Here is a 20,376-nt window from a genome sequence, read left to right as displayed (position 1 = left end):
CTTGGCTCCCTGGTGCTGCTTAAAGAGTTATCCCTTCATGCCCCAAGTGCTTGGTAAGACTAGGGCTGGAAATGAGGTAGGGACACTAATTGGGGTAAAAATGAGAAGAATCAAGAAAGGAGGTTTATTCAGACACATGTAGGACTCTCCAAACATCCCTGGTGGGAAGAAAACTCATTATCCTGCTCTCAGAGTCACAAAACTTTTACTCCACTCTCTAGAGAAAACAGCACTGGACTAATGCTTTCAGCCCCTCTGTCTATCTTCTTCCCTTACTCTTCCCCATGTGAGGAGGCAAAGAGGCCCATCTTTTATGCTCTGTGGGATATGAGGCAGGCCACAGTCCTCTACACAGCTACCTGCGTAACTGTACTTCAGCTTTCCTCTGCATATCCACACAGACCTCAAGTTCTCAATTAATTGGGGGAAGGTTATGACGAGGTAGCACGAAGTCTCACTTGACCTAGATCCAAGCTGTGTCTGCCAACATGATATATAAAAAGCACAAACTTCCTTGGGGGTGATGGTTCTGATAGTATACTTTCATTTTCATATATATCCTTGTTCTCATTTGGTTAAGAATCTAAAGGGGAGATTAATAATTTGTAGGTGTGCCCAATCCTGTAACAACCTATCTTCTTGAGGTAAGAATTAAATATATAACAAGTCCATCATTTGGGGTTTATTTGGGTGAATGAAGTCACCAGCTTCATGGTGTGTGGCCACTACAAAGATGTGGTCCTTGGTTAACATGCCCGGAGTTAACAGGAAAAGAAAGCCTGGTACAGAGAAAGGAGAGAACCCATAGGGAGAAACCTCAACCACACAAGTGCTTGGTGCAAATGCTAGCTTAGAGAGAGAAGGGAAAACTGAAAAGGAGCAAAGGTGGAGGAAGGGCTGTGAGCTCAGGAAAGACTGGCAGGACCCAGGCTGGTATCTGAAATTATGCCCACAGGCATCCCAAGGCCCAGATTATCCAGAGCCTTTACTTTGTACTATGAATTTTTATTTATTACTTTTAGTAGCAGAGAAATCTAAGGATGAGGCAGAAAAGTGGTAGAGATCAAGTAGGAGCAGATTGGCAAAGTGTGGAACCAGGGTCAGAGATGGGCAAATGGATTAGCATAAAATGTGCTCAGGACAAAAGTGGGAAGACAATCTCCTTTCAATCTTGGTGCAAATGTTAACTGCAGACATCCAGCCTTTGTGTCAGTCCACACCAAAACTTAAGAGTCCTTAATAAGGGCGATGTGAACAAGGGGGCTGGGTGCCATTTATCAATGTGCTGCAAATGGCTGGAAAAGGCACCCCTAACCAAATACTGGATATAAAGAGGTGATAAGGATAAAGAATTTGGGTAATAATAAGGAACATCTATATTAGAATGGAAAGGACCTACATTCTCCTCTATGCAGAAGTTGGACCAGTTACACATCTTGCCTAGTTGACTTCTACCTAGCTTGAGTCCACCCACTTTTCTTTCCCCATTGCTGCTATCCTCATCTAGACCACTATTATTTTTCACTTGGGTTATACCAGTCATCCCTTAACTGATCTTTCAATTTCCATTCCTTGCCTCCCTTCGATCCATTCTCCATATTGAAACCAGAATGATATTGTTAAACTAAAATCTAATTATGTTACTACCCACAAAAAACATGCAGTGACCCTCTATTGTTTTCATGTTATTGAGTAAATTATTAATGTGGCCCACAAGACTTTGCATGATCTGATCCTCTCCAGTTCCATCTGCTCCATCCCCTCCTCCACTATTCTTTGGGATCCAGCCACAGAGCAATAGAAGCTCTTTTATTCATGCTCCCCATTCTTACCATCAAATATACTGACTAAAGCCCTAACTGAACTGAAACTCGCAGATTTCAAGCTATTCTTTAGAAGACCCAAACATTTTTGCTTCCACTAGTTAAAGTGTGTGCGCACTAAGAATAAGAGTGTGTTTGCACATCTATTTATGTGAGTTATGTTGTGATTTTAAGTAAAGAGTTGAATCTAATATTGTAACAACCACTGACACATTGGTGGGGGGAAAGTTGCTGTTTCTATGGAAACCACAGAAAGCTTCAGTAAAGGCAAACTGATTAAACATATGCTATTAGGTATAGGCAAGTCAATTTTTATAAATTGGGAACTTATAATAAAAACCTGGAAAAGTCACATAGAGACAGTGTCTTCTATGTAACTCCCATACTGTCTTAATCTCCTTGGAAGTCCTCTCCCCACCTCCCTCTCTCCACACAGTGCCCAGCTTCTGCAGCTAAGGCCCTTCCCTTCATAAGGACTTTAAAAGTGTCTTCATGTTGCTGCCCAACTTTGCAGAAAGTGAAAGCAGAAATAGTAGACAATACATTAATGCAAGAAAAGCAGTGAGGAACTATCAAATCAAACAAAAGCTCTTGTCATTAGGTTAAAACGTTAGTAAATATATGTACATGTATGTATTTTAAGCTAAAATAAAAATCTTAAACTATGTATGCATCATTAGTTTTTTGGATTCACCAACTGGGTTCTAGTTGCGTTGAATAAGAAAATTCTCCTCTATTGGCAATGCCCTAGCTATATCATCTTGGATGCTTATGTAAATGCTGTTCCCTTTGTCTGGTCTGCCCTTCTCACCCGGCAAGTTTGGCAAACTCTTACTCCTTCAAAAAGTCAGTATAAGGCCTCTGCCTAAAGAAGACTTCTCTAATTCTCTCTCTGGTTCTTTGAGCTGGTCCTCTCTCTGAGATTCTACTGCCCTCAGTAAGGTGCTCCATTGTGTTTATCCCTATAGTATTGTCTGTCTCTCACTGGACTCAGAAATTTCTGAGGGACAGGGATACTGTCTGTAAGTCTCAAGGTCTCCTGTGTTTAGCACAGAGGAGGCAGGTTTGATGAGGGAGAGAATAAAGAAATGAATTAATGAATAAGGTATAAAATCAGACAGCAGAGTGCAATCTAGAGGACAGAGCATTGAAAGGTGTAGATAACTATGAGGAATTTCTGAGGGTACCCAGAAAGGGGAGGACCTTTGCTGAAGGACCCAGGCATTGAGTAGAGATGGGTGAGGGGAAGGGGATCCCAAGGAGATTAAGACAGTAGGGGGGCTACATGGAAGACACTGTCTCAGAACAGACTAATGTCTTAGGCTGTCTAGTAAGGATGGGGCCCTGGCTAGAGAATCAGATCTGGCAGGCCTTGATGGATATGGTGGATGAAAATGGCCCCCAGCAGGGGGCTTTCACTAGGTCACTAGGTCTGGGTCTCACCTGAGAGGATGAAGGTGCCACTATCTTTGTCCACTACCTCCCATTGGGGGCTGCGGAGCACCTGCCTCTTGGAGCGCTCTGAGGCTGGGGGCTCGTAGGGTACATGCAGGATGAAGTTGAGCAGGCGCAGCTGGCGCACTTCCCAGTACCGCTGCAACCGCCGTATAGTCTCTTGGGCATGAATTCGTTCATTTTCATTCTGCCAGACCTGGAACAGCTGGGTCTCAGGAAGCAGGATTGGGTAACTGCTTCGGGGACAGGCTTGGAGCTGGGACTTGGGGATTGGATCTGAGGCAGAACTCAAGGGCCAGGGCTCAGGAGAGTGGAGGTCTCAGAGATGAAGGGAGAGTGGGACCATCAGGCTTCAAAGATAGGCCATCGGCAGCATCTAACTACCTTGCCCCAGGGCCACTGCTTTGGAACCCCCACCCACTTTTGCAAGGCTCCAACTGAGCAAATACCTCAGTCAGCTCGCACCCTCTGGGGACAAGACAGGTGTTGGGGGGCACCTGCCATTCTGTGTGCCCACAACTTCGGGGCTGCCACCCACTTCCTTCCCCCATCAGGGACATACTCTCAGTCACTGGGAGTCTGGAATCACACAAGAGATCCCCATCTGGAGACTTAAAGAAACTGTTCCTGCCCTTCAGGCAGGTTAGCAGTCTCAACCCCACATTAAATCACATGCCAAACACCCACCACCCTTTTGTCTAAAGGGACTGCTGGGCCTTGACTGGCTTTATTACAGGTCCTGGCTTTGGACCACCTCCCTCACCCCTGTACTGAGGGCCCCACCTGGTTGATTCGATCTGCAAACTCCAGCAGTGGATAAGCAAGCAGCTGGCCCAGCGTTAGGAGTTCTATAGTTTGGAGACTGCCCAGCCCAAGGGCTGGAGGTAGAGAAAACAAGTCAGAGCAACACCCAGTATGTGTGGCAGAGTCCAACCCATATCCCATATCCCAGAGCCCAGCCCAGCCCAGCCCAGCTCAGACCCCAGATAGCAGATCTCAGAGCACAACACAGAGCCAACAGCTTAGAACCCAAGGTCTAGAGCACAACTCAGAGCCCAGAGCTAAGGCCCCAGCCCAAGCCCAGCCACCATCAGCAGAGAGGAGGTAGTAAGGGAAGTTAAAAATTTTTGTCCCAGTTAAGGAAAAGAAATTGAAATATGTGGGAAAGGTAGGGAGAAACTTGGGGAGGAAAGGTGTTTCCAGCAGGAGCAGCAGGAAACTGAGTTGCTGCATCGCTCTAACCTCACATGTTTCCCTTTCCCCCTCCTCTGACATTAACCAAACATACCACGCAGGAGACACTGGCAGTTGAGGCTCTGTGGGTGGAGGCTGCCCAGCTTAGTGAGCAGGGGCAGGTAGCTGCGAAACTCCCCCAGGATGCGCATGCAGTGCTGCAGCACGGGGCTGTGCAGCTCCAGGGTTGTGCTCATCCGTGCTGCCTCTGTCAGCCAGCCCTCTGTCTTCTCCTGGGCCATAGCTGGGCTGAACTGCAGGGAGAAGGGCTCACTGTCAGCTTGAGACTCTTCCCCTCCCCCACCACTGTAGTCCTCCACTCCCAGTCAAGAGCTCCAAGGAAGGGTGTCAGCACCTTGGCAAAAGCCATGCACTTCCACTCGCTGATGTTTTCGGAGATGACTCGGTACAGGTGCCATATGCGCTGCTGCTGCACAATAGGACGTGTCCCACAGATTGGCAAGGGCACAGGAGTCTCATCCTCTGTGGGGAAGGGCTGACTTGAGACCTGGGCTACTTGCAGTGTTGGGAGGGGGGTGGTGGAATGATCAGTCAAGAGCCCATAATGACAGCAGGTAGGGTCCAGAAAGTGATGGTTGGGGGTTGGGGAGGTGGAGTTCCAAATTGTTTGGCTCAACAATGGAGGTGGGGTTAATCCAAGGAACAGTTATTCCAAGGAAAGACCATCTGGGAAAATGTGACGGCAGTGAAAGGGAAGAGTTCCTCTTTAATTAGTCTCCATCTCATCCACTCCATTCTAGTGACACTGGACTCTTTACCATGGCTGAGATGCACCAGATATGCACCCTCCTGCTAAGGGCCTTTGACTAGCAGTCTATTCTTTCTGGAACACTCTTCCTTCAGAGAATCACATGGCTCATGCCCTCACCAGCTTCAAGTCCTTGTTCAAGCAAACAGCATCTTCTTTTTTTTTTTTTGAGACAGAGTCTTGCACTGTTACCTGGGCTGGTGTGCAGTGGCGTGATCTCGGCTCACTGCAACCTCTGCCTCCCGGGTTCAAGTGATTCTCCTGCCTCAGCCTCCCAAGTAGCTGGGAATACAGGCGCACACCACCATGTCTGGCTAATTTTTGTATTTTTAGTAGAGACAGGGTTTCACTATGTTGGCCAGGCTTGTCTCGAACTCCTGACCTCATGATCCGCCCGCCTCGGCCTCCCAAAGTGCTGGGATTATAGGCATGAGCCACCGCGCCTAGCCGGACAGCACCTTCTTAATGAGGCCTATGCAGGCTATCTGGTTAAAAATTCCTAGCTACCCTTCCTGGCATTTTCAACCCCTCTTACTCTGTTCTATTTTTTTTTTTCTCTATCACTTATCACTTTCTTATATACTACAGAATTTGGTTATCATCATTGTTTATTGTCTTTCTCTCCCAACTAGAAGTTTGGGTCCATTAAGAAAAGCGTTTTATCATTTGTTCACTGATGTACCTCAAGCCTAGTGTACACAGCAGTCTCTCAACAAATATGTGTTGAATGAATGAATGAATGAATGAGCGAATGAACTGTCAGCCCAAAAGAAAGTTCAGCAAGATGAATATAAAAAAGATCTGGCCCACATAGAGGACCTGTCATGTTTACCTCCGGCCATTATCCTCCACCCCTTCATCTCACAGGGTACTACATTAGTTCTTAATCAGTTACTTACAGTCAGTTGTGAGATAAGTGTCAATAGGAATTTATAATTAACAATAATTATAATATCGAGGTTTGCAATTTACTTAAAAGACAACAGATATCTCATTAACTTGAACTCCAGTTTACTTTCTTGAGTGGGACAACAAGTGATAGAGTCACACCCAAATGCTGGGCCTCATGCATCTTACACGTGCACATCATCCATTTTGGAGATCTCAGAGTATTAAAAAGCTGGAATCACTAGGCTATCAAAGCTCTGATCTGACAAAAAGTAAAATGACAGTAAATCTAAACTCTTCCAGTCTTTGTCTAAACTCAAAGATATGGCTAGAGTCCCATACAATCTTTGACAGCAGTTGTTTCAACATCAAATATTGGACAAATAAACAACTTCATCTGTAAGAAAGAGCAGAGGTGATATCTCCAAACACATGAAAAGATAAAGACAAACTGGGGATTAAGAGCAAATGTCCTTTGACGGACATTTTGTGATATCTACTTGATAATTTCCATGCATTTTAAAACTTTTTATCTGAAAATGAGTTCCAATCTTCAAAGTTGTAATAAAAAGTAGTAAAAAAAAAAGCTGTGTACCTTCTATCTTCCATAGGTATAGATATATATCTATACTGTTTATCTTTGCCTTTTGTTGACATTTTACCCATTTGCTTTATCATTTGCATTCACATGCTCTGTGCATGGGCATGTGTATGCACATATACACACAATTTTTTTTTCTGAACTATTTAAGGGCAAGTTACATAAATACGCAAGTATGCATTTCCTAAGAGTAGGGATATTCTTTTATATAACCACAGTGCAATTCCAAATTTCATATATTATATTGATACAATATTTTAATCTACTGTCCATATTTCAGTTTTGTCAGTTGACCTAATAATGTCCTAGATTGCATTTTTTGCCTCAATTATAGCATCTGGTCCAGGGTCAAGCACTGCATTTGTCATGTCTCTTAGTTTCTTTTAATCTGAAACATTTCCATAGCCTTTCTTTCTTTTGTAACAGACATCTTTGAAGTATACAGTCCCCTTTTGCCATTTTTTTGTTCATAGAAAGTTCCTCATGTTGTGTTTTTATGGTTTTTAAAAATGATACTTATTCTCAGCTGGACTACTACATAAGTGATATTGTATCCTTCTCCAGTATCACATCCGAAGGCAGATGATGTCCCTATGTCCTTCATTGGTGATGTTAATTTTTAATCACCTGGTCAAATTATTGTCTGATTTCTCCGCTAATTGTTGTTTCTTTTTCTTTTTCTTTTTTTTTTTTTTTTACAACAAATAAGTGATCTCTGGGAGAAACTCTCTAAGACAGTGCAAATATTCTGCTCCTCATCAAATTTGCCCTAGATTTGGCATCTGTTGATCCTTATCTGATCTGGTAATTACCATGATGGTTGCAAAATAATAATTTTCCCACTCCAGCCTTCCTTCCACATTTACCAGTCAGCTCCTGGCATTTTACTGTAAGCATGAGTCCTCATTTCTCTCTCATTGATTTATCTATTTATTATTACTATGCATAATAAATGCCTTTACTTCAATAGCTTAGAATTTATTATTGTACTTACTTTGGTGATCAAATTGTTCCAGATTTAGCCAGTTGGTATCCCTTCTGAATCCTTGTGATATGCTCCCATCACTTTTTAAAACACTTTAATACTTTCTTACTTTCTGGTATAAAACGACACTTTAGGTTCATCTTGTACCTACCCTGCCACAGCCCTGGAATCATCCATTTCTCTAAGGCGCTCTGGTTCCTTTTAATGGGGAATGGTATTAGAAACTAAGACCTGAGCACAATGTGGCTTCTTGCTACTGGGGTTTCTTTGCTTCATGTCCTCTTCAGCAGATAGAGATAGCAAATATGTGCACATGTATATACACATAAACACACAGTTACATGCGTATACATGTGTACATAAGCATGCATACACATGCAAAATGTGTGTTTTAAAATGCAATAGAAATACAAAGTGATACCATAGGAAATGGAAGCTTATAAAACAAGCTCACAACATTTTTCCAGAACTCAGAGAAAAAGAATAAAGGAATGAGTGATGATAAAGAAGATAAAAGCAATGAGTGAGAGAGATTAAGTAAATCCAACATACATATAAGAATTCTGGAAGGAAGGCCAGGCGCAGTGGCTTACACCTGTAATCCCAGTGCTTTGGGAGGCTGTGGCAGAAGGACTGCCTGAGTCCAGGAGTTCAAGACCAGCCTGAGCAACAAAGTGAGTCCTCATCTCTACAAAAAATACAAAAATTAGCCAGGCATGGTGGCACACACCTGTAGTCCCAGCTCCTCAGGAGGCTGAGGTGGGAGGATTGCTTGAGCCTGGGAGGCTGAGGCTGCAGTGAGCTGTGATCATGAAACTGCACTCTAGCCTGAGATCCTGCCTCAATTGTTTGGTAATGGCTCTTATATTTGCTCTGGTCTCCTTCCAGAGCCCACAGAGTTCTTTAAGAACAGAAGGGAACCAGCTTACCTGCACTACTGTATGAAAGAATTGAGACCAATAGTTCTGTCCTGGCCTCCTCCTGTGTGTTAGTGAGGCCCTCAGTAGCCTCTCTCTATACCACACTGGCTGGAGGAAGTGATCTGCTACAGCATCAAGACCTACTCTTATTTGGGGCCTGCTGCCCGGTGTAGGACTGTGTTGAACAGGGCTACAAAAAGGCTAAGTTCTATAAGGAGAACTTACATTTCTCCCGCACGTGCTTTCAGCCCCTGACCCCATCACATTCTGATGGAACATTCACTTGTTTGCCTTCCTTATCAGACTGTGAGCCCCCATACCCCCACCCTAAGCACAACACCTGCCATGGTCAATATATGATGTTTTTGTCCTGAAATTTTCATTTATAAAAGACACCAATGAAGGTGTGTGATTCCCAAGGCTTGCTTGGGGTCATACAGGACACAGAACCCTGAGTTCCAACTCTTATTTCAGTTGAAGGGTCTATCACAGAGTGATAATGGAGGGTGCGGGGATCCTCAGTACCAGTGAAGATGGCATAGGCGTGGTGCAGTTCACTGAGGTCGCTGACTGTGTTCTGGAACTGACGCTCTAGGGAGACGAGCTGGTGCTCAGTACTCCTCTGATCTTGTGTGGGGTCCATAAAGGGACCGGAGAGGGCCTTCGCAAGCAGGCCTTCCAGCTCTGCCAATGCTGCTGCCATCAGCTGCTGCAGCTTGGGCATAATGGCATGTCGCTTGCTGAGCAGGAACTCTGAAGCCTGGCTTTTCTCAAACTGAAATGCCTCCCACATATCCAGAAGCTGTGGGGCAAGCAGAGGGCAGTGGAGTAGATGTGGTTGTGGGGGAGGAGGGCAGGGAGGGATGGGTGACTCCCCGAATTGCCTTCTCACCGAGATGTCCAGTGCTTCATTCTCAGCACTAAAGAGGCTAAAGTGGTTGCGGATGAGTTCATGGAGTGCCCGTACGTATTCCATTCGCTCCTCCAGCTCGACGTACTGTTCATTGGCTTCATTCAACTGCAGGAATTACAGCATGAGACCAGCAGCCCCACAACCCCATGTACCTCTTTGGTCCCATCCCCAAGGGGAACTCCCACCTTTTGGAGTGAAGTCTCCAGACCCAGTTGCAGCCTTGTAATCAACTGGAATCAGGGGCAATCTCTCCTGAGGGATCTCTCCAGAGGGATCAAATCTCTCTCTGACCCAGATCTCTCTGGTGAAGGGTCCACTTCTCACCCACCACCCCATTACCTTGATGACAAGGCAACAATTTTCTATCTGACTGTCACAGAGAGCACAACTCTCTCATCACACCAGGGCCTCCCTGTGACATGAGGAACCTGAGGGCCACATGGACAGGGTAAGAATTAGCAAGGGTAGATCTCTTAGGTGAGCACAGTTTAAGAGCATCAAGCCCTGCTGGGAGCTCAGCAGAGACCTGAAGAGAGTGTGCTGAGCTTTTGAGCAGGATGGGCCCTGAATAAACTGGGAAGGATGGATGGGGAGAGCCCACCTTCTGGGTGCACTGTGCGATGGCATGAATATCTGAGTTGATGGTTCGGAAGATATGCATGAAATCTGTGAGCTCTGTCATGAGTTGTTGACTGAGGTTCCAGCACTCATTTTGCACGTGTGCAAGAATGTCCTTCCTTATGCTGTTCAGCTTGGATTCTGGAGACAGGAGAGTAAGGTGTGAGGGGATGCATAAAAAAGAAGGGGTGCTGGGGACAGTGCTGTGGTCCAGAGTGGGAGTAGGCTGAATGGCAGGTCAGACCATGAATTATCTCATTTAATGCTTGTTGAATCCCTGCTCAATGTCCAGTCAGCTGCTATGCACTGGGGACTGTGCTCTATACTGGTAGACAAGAGCAAATGAATGAGACAGAAAGTTTCCCCACCCTGAAAAGCTCATAATATGAGGCAGAGACAGACATACAAATGAGCAATCACAAATCAGTGTGATAAATCCACTGTGAGTGCCTGGAGCCTTCAGCCAATATAGCTAAGAGGTGGCGGTGCCGGGGGGTATCCTAAGAAGGCTGGGCAAGGCCCCTTCAGAGAAGGGAACACTGGAGTTGGATGTGTTGAGTATTAATTCTCCAAAAAGATGAAACAGTGTGTGCAACAGTATGGAAATGACATGTTTGTGAATAGCAGAGTACCCTAGCAGAGATAAAAGTATTCTGGTTTTGGAGTCTTACTGTCCTTGCTCTAGAAGAAGGGGACCAAGAAGGTAGTATGATCTGCCTTTTGTTTTTAAGGATTAAAGTAAAGAAAGTCTCAGGTGGATAAGGGGCTAGAAAGTAATCCTGGAAGCTGCCCTTGGCAGTATGAACAACTTTATTATCTCAGAGGGCAGGGATAACACCCATATGATACCTCATAAAATCTAAGATCTCGTTGTAAGAAGCACCATTATTTTATATACCACTAACAAAGAAAAAACTGATGCCATCTAAACTCTAACACATCTTCAATCATGAGACACCTTTAAAGTTCAGAGATGTTAAAATATGCACAGAATAGGAAAAATACAATATAGAAATATGGTACACCAAATAGAGTGCTTTCTACATACCAGACACTATTTCAAGTACTTTAATTATATTTTATCCTCACAAATTCCCTTTGAAGTAAATACTATTATTTTACAGATAAGCAAACTGAAGCTCAGAGAGGTTATGTCACTTGATCAACATCACACAGTGGCAGAGCAAGGATTCAGACTCAGGCAGCATGGCTCCACTTCATTATATTTTAAATATAAACATGTTTATGTTATAAATATAAATGTAAACATAAAAATATATGTTTATAAAAAGTATTTAAAAATATATTTTATGTTATGTGCAAAGTAAACTGACCGATCCTCTATTAGCATCTCTGCAACTAGAAAGTAAAATAGTGAGTTTGGGGGACAGATAATTGAGACATACTGGGTATGTCACTTTCAGAGACTTGGAGGAGGTAACCAAGATGACTGGGTACTAAGACCTGAGATTAAGAAAACCTGCGGCCGGGCGCGGTGGCTCACGCCTGTAATCCCAGCACTTTGGGAGGCCGAGGCGGGCGGATCACGAGGTCAGGAGATTGAGACCATCCTGGCTAACACGGTGAAACCCCATCTCTACTAAAAATACAAAAAATTAGCCGGGCGCGATGGCGGGCGCCTGTAGTCCCAGCTACTCGGGAGGCTGAGGCAGGAGAATGGCGTGAACCCGGGAGGCAGAGCTTGCAGTGAGCCGAGATCGCGCCACTGCACTCCAGCCTGGGAGACAGAGCGAGACTCCGTCTCAAAAAAAAAAAAAAAAAAAAAAGAAAGAAAACCTGCTGAGAGGAAGCCTATTGAGGGACAACCTATATCAAACAGAACATGAAGATCTAAACTCATCCTTTTTCACACTGTCCCTTTGGAACATAACAGTAACTAGGCCATTGCAATGCTGCCACGTTTTTTTGTTTGTTTGTTTGTTTTTTTATGGTGCTGCTTTGGACCAGTAGCAACAGGCAGATGAAGGCAGATGGGAGCTCAACAGTGACACCGCATGGTATAAAGGAGCAATGCATTGATAAAATACCAGGACTCCTTGGGATTAGAAGCTGGAGATGGATAAAAACAGATTTAAGAGATACTTAGGGGGCAGAAGAATGACAAGGATTTGGTGACAGGTTGGATGTAGTAAGGTCAAGGAGAGGGAGGAGTAAAGGGTGACCCCAAGTTTCTGGTGAAGCTGATTCATCAGAGTGTATAACTACGCCATTCGTTGTTCAAGGGAGTTCAGGAAGAAGAGAAACAACAGAGTTAAGTCAGAGGGTTAGATAAAATTAGATCAGCAAGAAGGATGAGAGTAGATACAAGGGGATAAGGTGAAATGAAAAAAAATATTAAGCACCTACTGCATGCCACACTCAATGCTAAGAGTATTGCAAATAATATCTCACTTAATCATCCTTACTATAACCCTGTGAGTGACTGTGTTATCATGCCCAGCTTACAAATAAAGATACTAAAACACAGTAATCTGAAGTTACAAAGCAAGTGAAAAACAGAGACAGGGTTCTAAATCCAGTGCTTATTTCTCTCCACCTGCTCCTCTTAAAGAGACTAGTTGGTCCTGGATTGAGGATCAAGAAGCTAACAAACTAGAACAACAATAAGCTTTCTCAGCAGCAGTGAAGTAAAGCCTGACCAAAACACGGCCAGAGAGAAGACAAAACAATCAAAGGTCCTCCCGGTTCCTGCCTTGCCCGCCTGAACCCCCTGTACAAGAGCAGGGAGTTTTAGTGGCCCATTGGATACCTAATGATACATGTGCTTTCATCTGTTGAGAGCCAAGACAGGGAAGGCTAAGCAAGCAGGGCATACAAGCAAACTCTTTCCAGGCCCCAGTGGCTTCTAACCTTCATAAAGAAAGCAGGCCTGGGAAGCCATGGGTCCCATAGAATCTAGTCTTCACAGGAAGTAGATACTATTGGCTATTGCCATCCTTGAGGCTAGGTGAGGAAAGAGAACAACCTCCATATTTCCTAAAAGAACAAATCACTGGCTTCCAAATCTACCCCATTGTGAGCCTCTCTATGGCGAACTCCTAGGCTGAGGCACTAGCTAGTACACAATAGCATGAGATATCCTTCCCATGGGAAGGCAGAAAGAAAAGAGGATAAAAGACTAGGTCATAAGCCAGATTTCTCAGAGACCCAGGGATACCAACAATTGGGCGTTGAACTAGTAGGGGTAGAAGTGGCAAGAGGAGGGAACCTGAGATGGGTTGAGGAGAAAATGGATAGTAGAATGGTCTTGAGCCCCACTTTCCACATAGAACTTTGGGAAAGACCACCTTTTAGGGTGTCCCTTGCTAACATGAAACAGTCACAGCAGAGTAGAAATCATACTGTTATGTGTTGTAGTGAAAAGAGGGGCAGATATAATGCTTACCAGTTTCCCACAACTCCCAAATGGCAGGGGATATAGATGATAGCAGAGAATTGATAGCCAGTGGCCTAGATGAAGTTCCTGTGTTGAGGGACTAGGGACCCTGAAGCAAAAGCCATGGGGGTAGCCAGCCTAAGACAGAGACTGGATGAAGGATTCACTAAAACCCCAAGGATCTGCTATGCCAGCAAACGTTAAGACAAGGACAGGTCAGCAAAGACAGACACTCCAGGTCCCTATTAGTCCAAGAAAACACATCGCAGCTCTACCAGCCCAGGACACAGCAGCACCAGAAGCAGCAATGTCAGGAGGGCAGAGACCAGGCAAGGATGTATTACACCTCAGAAGCCAGCCCACCGGCCTTCCCAGTACAGGTGGCACCTTGGGAAGGAAAAGGGAGGAAAAGACATTTGAAAGTAAAAACAACCCAGAACTACAGTATAAATTTTCAATTGCCCAGATACCCCAAATAGACTGAATCAGACCAAAAGTGACTGCTTTAAATGAAAGGAGCTTTCTTTAATTGGAAAGGTTACATTCTTTCACTACCAGTAGAAGTTAGGACTACAGAGTAAGACAAGCTCAGTTAGAGTAGCTTTTTACATATGCAAATCGTAGTATAAATTTCACTCAGCTACATGCAGAGAGAAGGCACCCTAGATCCCAAGAATCTCTGTAAAGACACTGAGCTTAGTAGCCCAAGCACAGGAACATGATTCCTAAGGAATACAGGGTATGAGCAGAGCCAAAACAGAGAGGCCGGCCTTTGCAGTGAGCATAGCTTTGATGGCAAAGGAAAGGGCCTGGGACCTCGGGCTTTGGAAGGCTTCATAGGTCCAATAAGAGGCCTGCACCGAAGGTCTCCGGAGGACATTCCAGGACCAAGGCAGGCCATGTGAATAGACATACAGAAAAGGGAAGGAGGAGAGGGAAGAGAAGCAGTACTCACCCATCTCTGCCTGTACATCATGGCAGCTAAGTAGCAGCAACCTGCCTTTTGTGAGCAACTCGATAGGCATACTGGAGACACGGGCCTGCCAAACATTTAGGCGGCTCACCAGCGTCACGTAGTTCTTGATGGGACTACCTCTCATGTCTTCCAGCTTCTGAGGCCCCCAGGATTGCAGGAATTCATAAATGCCTGTTATCCAATGATGTTCCCTGCAGAATTCCCGCACCTCGCACAGCACACCCTAAGGGCAGACAAGGTGTTTAGGGCAGAGGCATGTGGCTATAATGGGAATTGGTGGGCAGCGCCCTATCCCTTAAACCACTGTTCTCACCTCCAGCAGCACCTGTTGTATATTCAGTGCCTGCTGGATCTGAGGGTTGTTGTCCAGGTCTTCCTCCAGCTGCTTATTATTGCGGGGGAAGTATTGGCCCCGCAGCCGATATCCGCGGACCTCCAAGGTACCAGCAATTGGGTGAGACTTCCAGGGCCACACCAATCCCACATTCGGGCCACAGAAGATGCTCACAGCATCGCTGGGCTGGCCCTGGAACTTGGGCATCAGAAATTCGGCTTTTGAGTCCTCCTCTTCATCTTCTTCTAGTGGAGCACATGCCATAATTGTCCGTGAGTACCCTCCAGAGCCCACAAACAATCTTCCTTTCTCCTTGCCCTCAGTGTGTACACACACACACACACACACACACATTCGCTGCTCATGAGTGAGTTAACACATACATCTATATCACAAACGTAAAATACTAGACCCATGGAGGGGATTTATTAGTTAGGGTTCATGTGCAAATAACATAATTTACTCTAGCTAGTCTAAGCAGGGAGGGACTTATTACAGAATATTAAATGGGTTGCAGAATAATAGGAGAGCTAAAATACAAAACCACTCAAGGTTGAGCATCTAGGGCTGTGTGCTGCCTGGCAAAATGGGATATCACTGTTACACCATCAACTACAAAACACACTGCCTCTGCTATGATCCACAGAATGGATGGCATATGCCCTGACTCTTTCCCCCTCTTAATTCAATTCTGAATCAAAGTCTTTTGTAGATCTAACTGGTGGATCCTAAATTGTATATGACACCTAGCTGCAGGTGAGTCTGGGAAGTGTAGTTTGTAGTCTCTGGCATCTGCAGAACAGAGGAGTTGCTGGGAAGGAATATCGAACATGCCAGTCCTCAGTTATCTGTCTTAAAGAATATTCTTGAACCTAGCCACTCATTAACTCTTTAGGAACTGGTTAATTGACAAGTTTAGTATTTGTGTTAAAACTTCGCACAAAATAAAGGAAAGAATTAAAATGTTCAGAATAAGAGCCATACTATCCACACCCAAACCCTGTAGTACTCCTAGCTGATCTCTTCTCTTCTCCAACTGTACTCACTCTCTAGGAAATCTCATCCAGCTTTATGGCTGTAAGTACCATATATTTGCTCCCAAATTTATCTGTAGCCCAGATCTCTCACTTAACTCCAATCCCATTTAAAGAACTGCCTACTTCACTTCTCTATCTGGATGTCTAACATGCACCTCAAATTTAACAGAGCCAAAATGAACTCTAATTCCTCCCCGCCAAAACTGCAGTCTTCCAACTTCAGTAAATGGAAACTCTGTTCTTCCAGTTTCTCCAGTCAAAATCTTTATAGTCACCTTTGACTCTTTTTCACATACAACACATCCCCCCATTTAAAAATCCTGTTGTCGTTACTTTAAAAATATATCCAGAATCCACCAATTCTCACCACATTGACCACCACCTGCCCTCCTCCCCCAGCCCAAGTCACCATCATCTCTTACTGCATTATTGCAAAAGCCTTCTAACTTTTCTCCCTGCATTGGCCCTTGCCTCCTATACTTTACAGTCTCTGCTCCATGTAAGAAAAAGAATCATCCTTTAAAAAAATGCCAGAAGGGATTCTGAGAAGATGATGGCAATGGCAGCATCATTTTGAAATCTCCCCCAAATGCCCATGTAAAAATGACAGAACAATTAGATAATAAAACCAAAAACACAAGGATAGCGTTTTTTAACAAATGAGGGCAAGGGATCCTCACAGATCCTAAAATACAAGTAGGTGGGGTCAAACCATCTGCAACCTCAAAACACACATGGCATCACCATTTGTGATGAATGATGCAGAGGGAAACAATGAAGCAACAGATGGACCTAAGAATAAGAAAACCCCCAAACAGTCATCAAGCATTTACTGGGAGGCAGAGGGCCCATTTCAGAACAGCAGGTAAAACTGGAAGGGGGTCTTACCCCCTCCAAGAACAGGCGAGGTAAGGTCTATAGAAGCTTAAGTAATCTATGCCCTGTGTACTCTTGAAACCAAACAGTCAGGGCTCCCTTTTGGGACAGAGCTCGTCATGGAGAAAATGCTGGGAGTAGAATAAGGATTGAGCAGCAATAGAGAAAAAGGAAAAGTCTAGATGAAGGTAGGGGAGGGAAACCAGAAAACCTCAGAAAGTAAGCCATCTTTTTTTTTAATACAGAAAAACAATAGAAAGTGAAACTGAGAGGTTAGAAAACTATTTTGAACCAAGTCTTCTTTTGAAAGTTAAGAAAAGCTAAAATTTCCAGTTTTCTATGAGCAGTAGAAAAGTATCAATATCAAACCCCATACCAAGCTTTTATAAGAAAAAAACAAAGCGAGGCATAGAATAAATCCCCAGAGACAATGAAAACATGTCAAAAACCAGAGCAAAACTATAGCCTATTTCAAAAGAAGCTAAAAGACAATAGAAAAATGATAGAAGTCATGAGAGGACACATATCAGAATTAGAAAAACTCAGAAATTATGTGACAGAACTATGGAAAGAATTATAAATGAAAGAAAGAACAATTTCATAATGGAAATTTAACTAAAATGGGACATAAGAGCAAACAAACTTGACAGATAATTTCTCAAGAAAAATAGAAGGTAAAATAAGGGTAATTATACAACTAAAAAGGAAATAAACAATTTTAAAGATTTCAAGAGAAAGGGAAAAATATTGGGGATGGGTGGTAAGGATCTAATGTATCAGTAACAAGATTCCCCCAAGAAAAAAACAAAGCAAGGGAAGAGAACAAATATTAAAAACCGTAATTCAGAAAAATTGTTCTGAAATTTAAAAAAAGATATAAAGCCACATTTTGAAAGAACATACCTGAGAATCCTTCCCCAGAATGTTCAATACCAACACATATTCTAACAAAAATAACTAGATTTCAATAAAAAAGAAAAAAAATCTAGGCAAAAAGAACAAGTGATTTTGTAAAGCAAATAAAATTAGACTATCAAAGGCTTTTTGATAGCAACTCATAATGTCCTAAGAAAACATAGTAACATATTTAAGATACACAAAGGAAAAAAGTATAAGCCAACAACTTTATATCCAGCAACACTAACTTTCAAAAGGTGCAAACTGTTATCAACATAGAAGAACTTCAGAATTTTGTCCCTACAAGCCCTTCCTGAGGAATTTAGTAAAAAGTGACCTTCAGACAAATAAAATTACTAGAAAGACATCAACACAAGGGCTGCTAGTGGGCTTAAAGATATTGTTACTTACAGAACTAAGATTAAGTGAGGGATAGAAGGGAAAGAGTATAGTATGAAATGATGATGTAGAGAATGCTGGTGATTCTCTTGCTTGCCAGGTGGACAGAGCCTACCTGAAGAATGGAACTCTGAAGGTACATTGGTTGATTACTCAATAGCTATTCCCTTCTCCCTTCCTCTATTGTTGTAGAACCATCTTCCATGAGACACTGAGAATGTCAGCCATTTGATTTCCTAGCCTATCTTACAGCTAGAGGTAGACAGATGACGCAGATTTTGATGGTGAGATGTAAAAGTGAGTCTGATGGGGAGTTTCCGGAAAAGATTCCTTTTCCTGGCAAAAAGTGAGAGTCAGACACAGAGCTCTCTTGTTAACCTTGCCTCTCCTTTTCTGCCTGATTTTGCTTGAGAATGGGATGCTTGACATTGCAGCTTGTCTTGCAACTATGAGGCAACAAGCCTGAGAATGAAAAAACAAAAAGACGAAAACCACTTTATTGTGGCCTCCTCTGCCACACATAACTCTCTTACAGAATCTGCTCTTAAATATAGCTAAAAGCAGGAAAGAGTGATGGAAAGATACAAAGAACCTGGTACTTGATGACCACTTTTGAGCCACAGAACAAACTCTGGAAGCACCTACTTCAAGACTTCTTGTTTTGTTTTGTTTTATTTTGTTTAGGCCACTGTAGCTGAATCTAGCTGCATCATGAATTTTTTAGTTATAGGTGCGTACGTAGTTTTGAGTTAAGATTACTTAACCCAAAATCAACCCCCATACTCAGGCCCATATAATAGACGTTTATAGCCAAACACAAGCATAGCTGAAGACTGCAACCTCCCCCACCATACACAACCTTCTAAGAGGATCTGCCCTTGCCTATAGCTAAAAGCCAGTTATTTTGCACCATGACACATCCCCTTGCCATAGCTTATGAATAAATCATGCAATCTACAGGAGAAGCTGAATCAATCATACTCCTTGTCTTGAAGTTTGAACTAAATCAGTCTCACGGACAGGAAAACTCAAATATCATATAAAGTCAAGGATGGAGTTGGTGTCATAAAAAGTTTAAGTTATTTGAAAGAAGTAGTTATAAGGGAACAGAAAGTCCAAAGGAAGCAGAGATAACTGATCTCAGGAATCAGGGCAGAGGAACTGGAAAGATACACAGAGAGAAGAGATGAAAAAAAGGATAAGCAGAAATTTGAGAGACAGGGGTTCTCTTCCTGATATTCTACTTTCAAATTCTGTGAAGATGGGTGCTGTTACTTCTTCTCTACCTTTGAATTTAGTAATTGTCTGTTTTGTGAGCTCCAAAATATAAGACAAGCTTGAAGAGCAGTGATTCTAGGTGCCAAGACCTATGAGAGTGCTCAGGCAATATGGTGCTATACAAAGTCAATTGTGATTCCAAGCAATGGAAAGAAAAGCTAGCCTATTTTTAATGGAATTTGGTAAAAGAGCATACCAACAAAACAAAACAAAAATCACTAACTTCATAGCCAAGGTAAGAATGAAATAAACTTTGCTTATAATGAGAAAATTTTTTTTTAAATTTTAGATTTGGTATCTCTGTCACCCAGGCTGGAATGCAGTGGTGTGATCATGCCTCACTGCAGCCTCAAACTCCTGAGATCAAGCAATCCTTCCACCTCAGCCTCCTGAGTAGCTGAGACTACAGGTGCACACTACCATGCCTGGCTGATTTGTAAATTTTTTTGTAGAGACAGGGTCTCACTATGTTGCTCACACTGGCCTCAAACTCCTGGCCTCAAGTAACCCTCCCACTTTGGCCTCCCAAAGTGCTGGGATTACAGGTGTGAGCCACTGTGCCTGGCCATAAGAAGAAATTTGAAATCAACTAAATCAAAGGAATGTAATTTACCTGCCATTTCTAAGGGATTTGGGGCTTCAATTGAAAATTTATATGTATTGATATAATACATATGAGTCAACATGGAGTTGAATTTTAAAATATCAATCCAACTTGAAAGGCTTCAATGATACAGATCTTTACTATAGGTTTCCTTGAATGAGTGACTCAGACATTCCACACAGAGCAAAGCTTCTTGTTAAACATATTTATATGACTCCTCATACCTCCAAGGTTGCTTTCTCACAGAGCGGCAAGGAAAAAAAAAAATCTTTCCTTCTCTCTCATCTATAAATCTACTCACAGTCACACTGCTTCCCTCTATACTTCCTCTTCCTAGTCCTACTGCTCATACCTCATACTCCAAAGAGACCTT

The 20,376-nt window shown here is 43.3% G+C and overlaps 2 protein-coding genes across 5 annotated transcripts in view; one reads left to right on the top strand and one right to left on the bottom strand.

Annotated features, from left to right (window-relative positions):
• Positions 1-20,376, top strand: part of RRP8 (ribosomal RNA processing 8) — a 106,954-nt gene that overhangs the window by 60,401 nt on the left and 26,177 nt on the right. The gene's annotated exons all lie outside the window — the stretch shown is intronic.
• The window catches only part of DNHD1 (dynein heavy chain domain 1), a 74,802-nt gene that overhangs the window by 28,677 nt on the left and 25,749 nt on the right, over positions 1-20,376 (bottom strand). Inside the window, exons 11-19 of the mRNA XM_055095168.2 lie at positions 14,892-15,157; positions 14,558-14,801; positions 10,189-10,346; positions 9,567-9,692; positions 9,200-9,476; positions 4,867-4,994; positions 4,567-4,765; positions 4,062-4,156; positions 3,267-3,474 (exon numbers count right to left, since the gene is read on the bottom strand). Of these exons, the coding sequence (XP_054951143.2) occupies positions 3,267-3,474; positions 4,062-4,156; positions 4,567-4,765; positions 4,867-4,994; positions 9,200-9,476; positions 9,567-9,692; positions 10,189-10,346; positions 14,558-14,801; positions 14,892-15,157 (1,701 nt within the window). The remainder of the gene's footprint in view (positions 1-3,266; positions 3,475-4,061; positions 4,157-4,566; positions 4,766-4,866; positions 4,995-9,199; positions 9,477-9,566; positions 9,693-10,188; positions 10,347-14,557; positions 14,802-14,891; positions 15,158-20,376) is intronic.

Source organism: Pan paniscus, chromosome 9 (assembly GCF_029289425.2).
Source record: "Pan paniscus chromosome 9, NHGRI_mPanPan1-v2.0_pri, whole genome shotgun sequence".
Taxonomy (NCBI): Eukaryota; Metazoa; Chordata; class Mammalia; order Primates; family Hominidae; genus Pan; species Pan paniscus.
The sequence above is the reverse complement of the archived record's forward strand: the minus strand, read 5'-3'. Positions and strand labels throughout refer to the sequence as shown.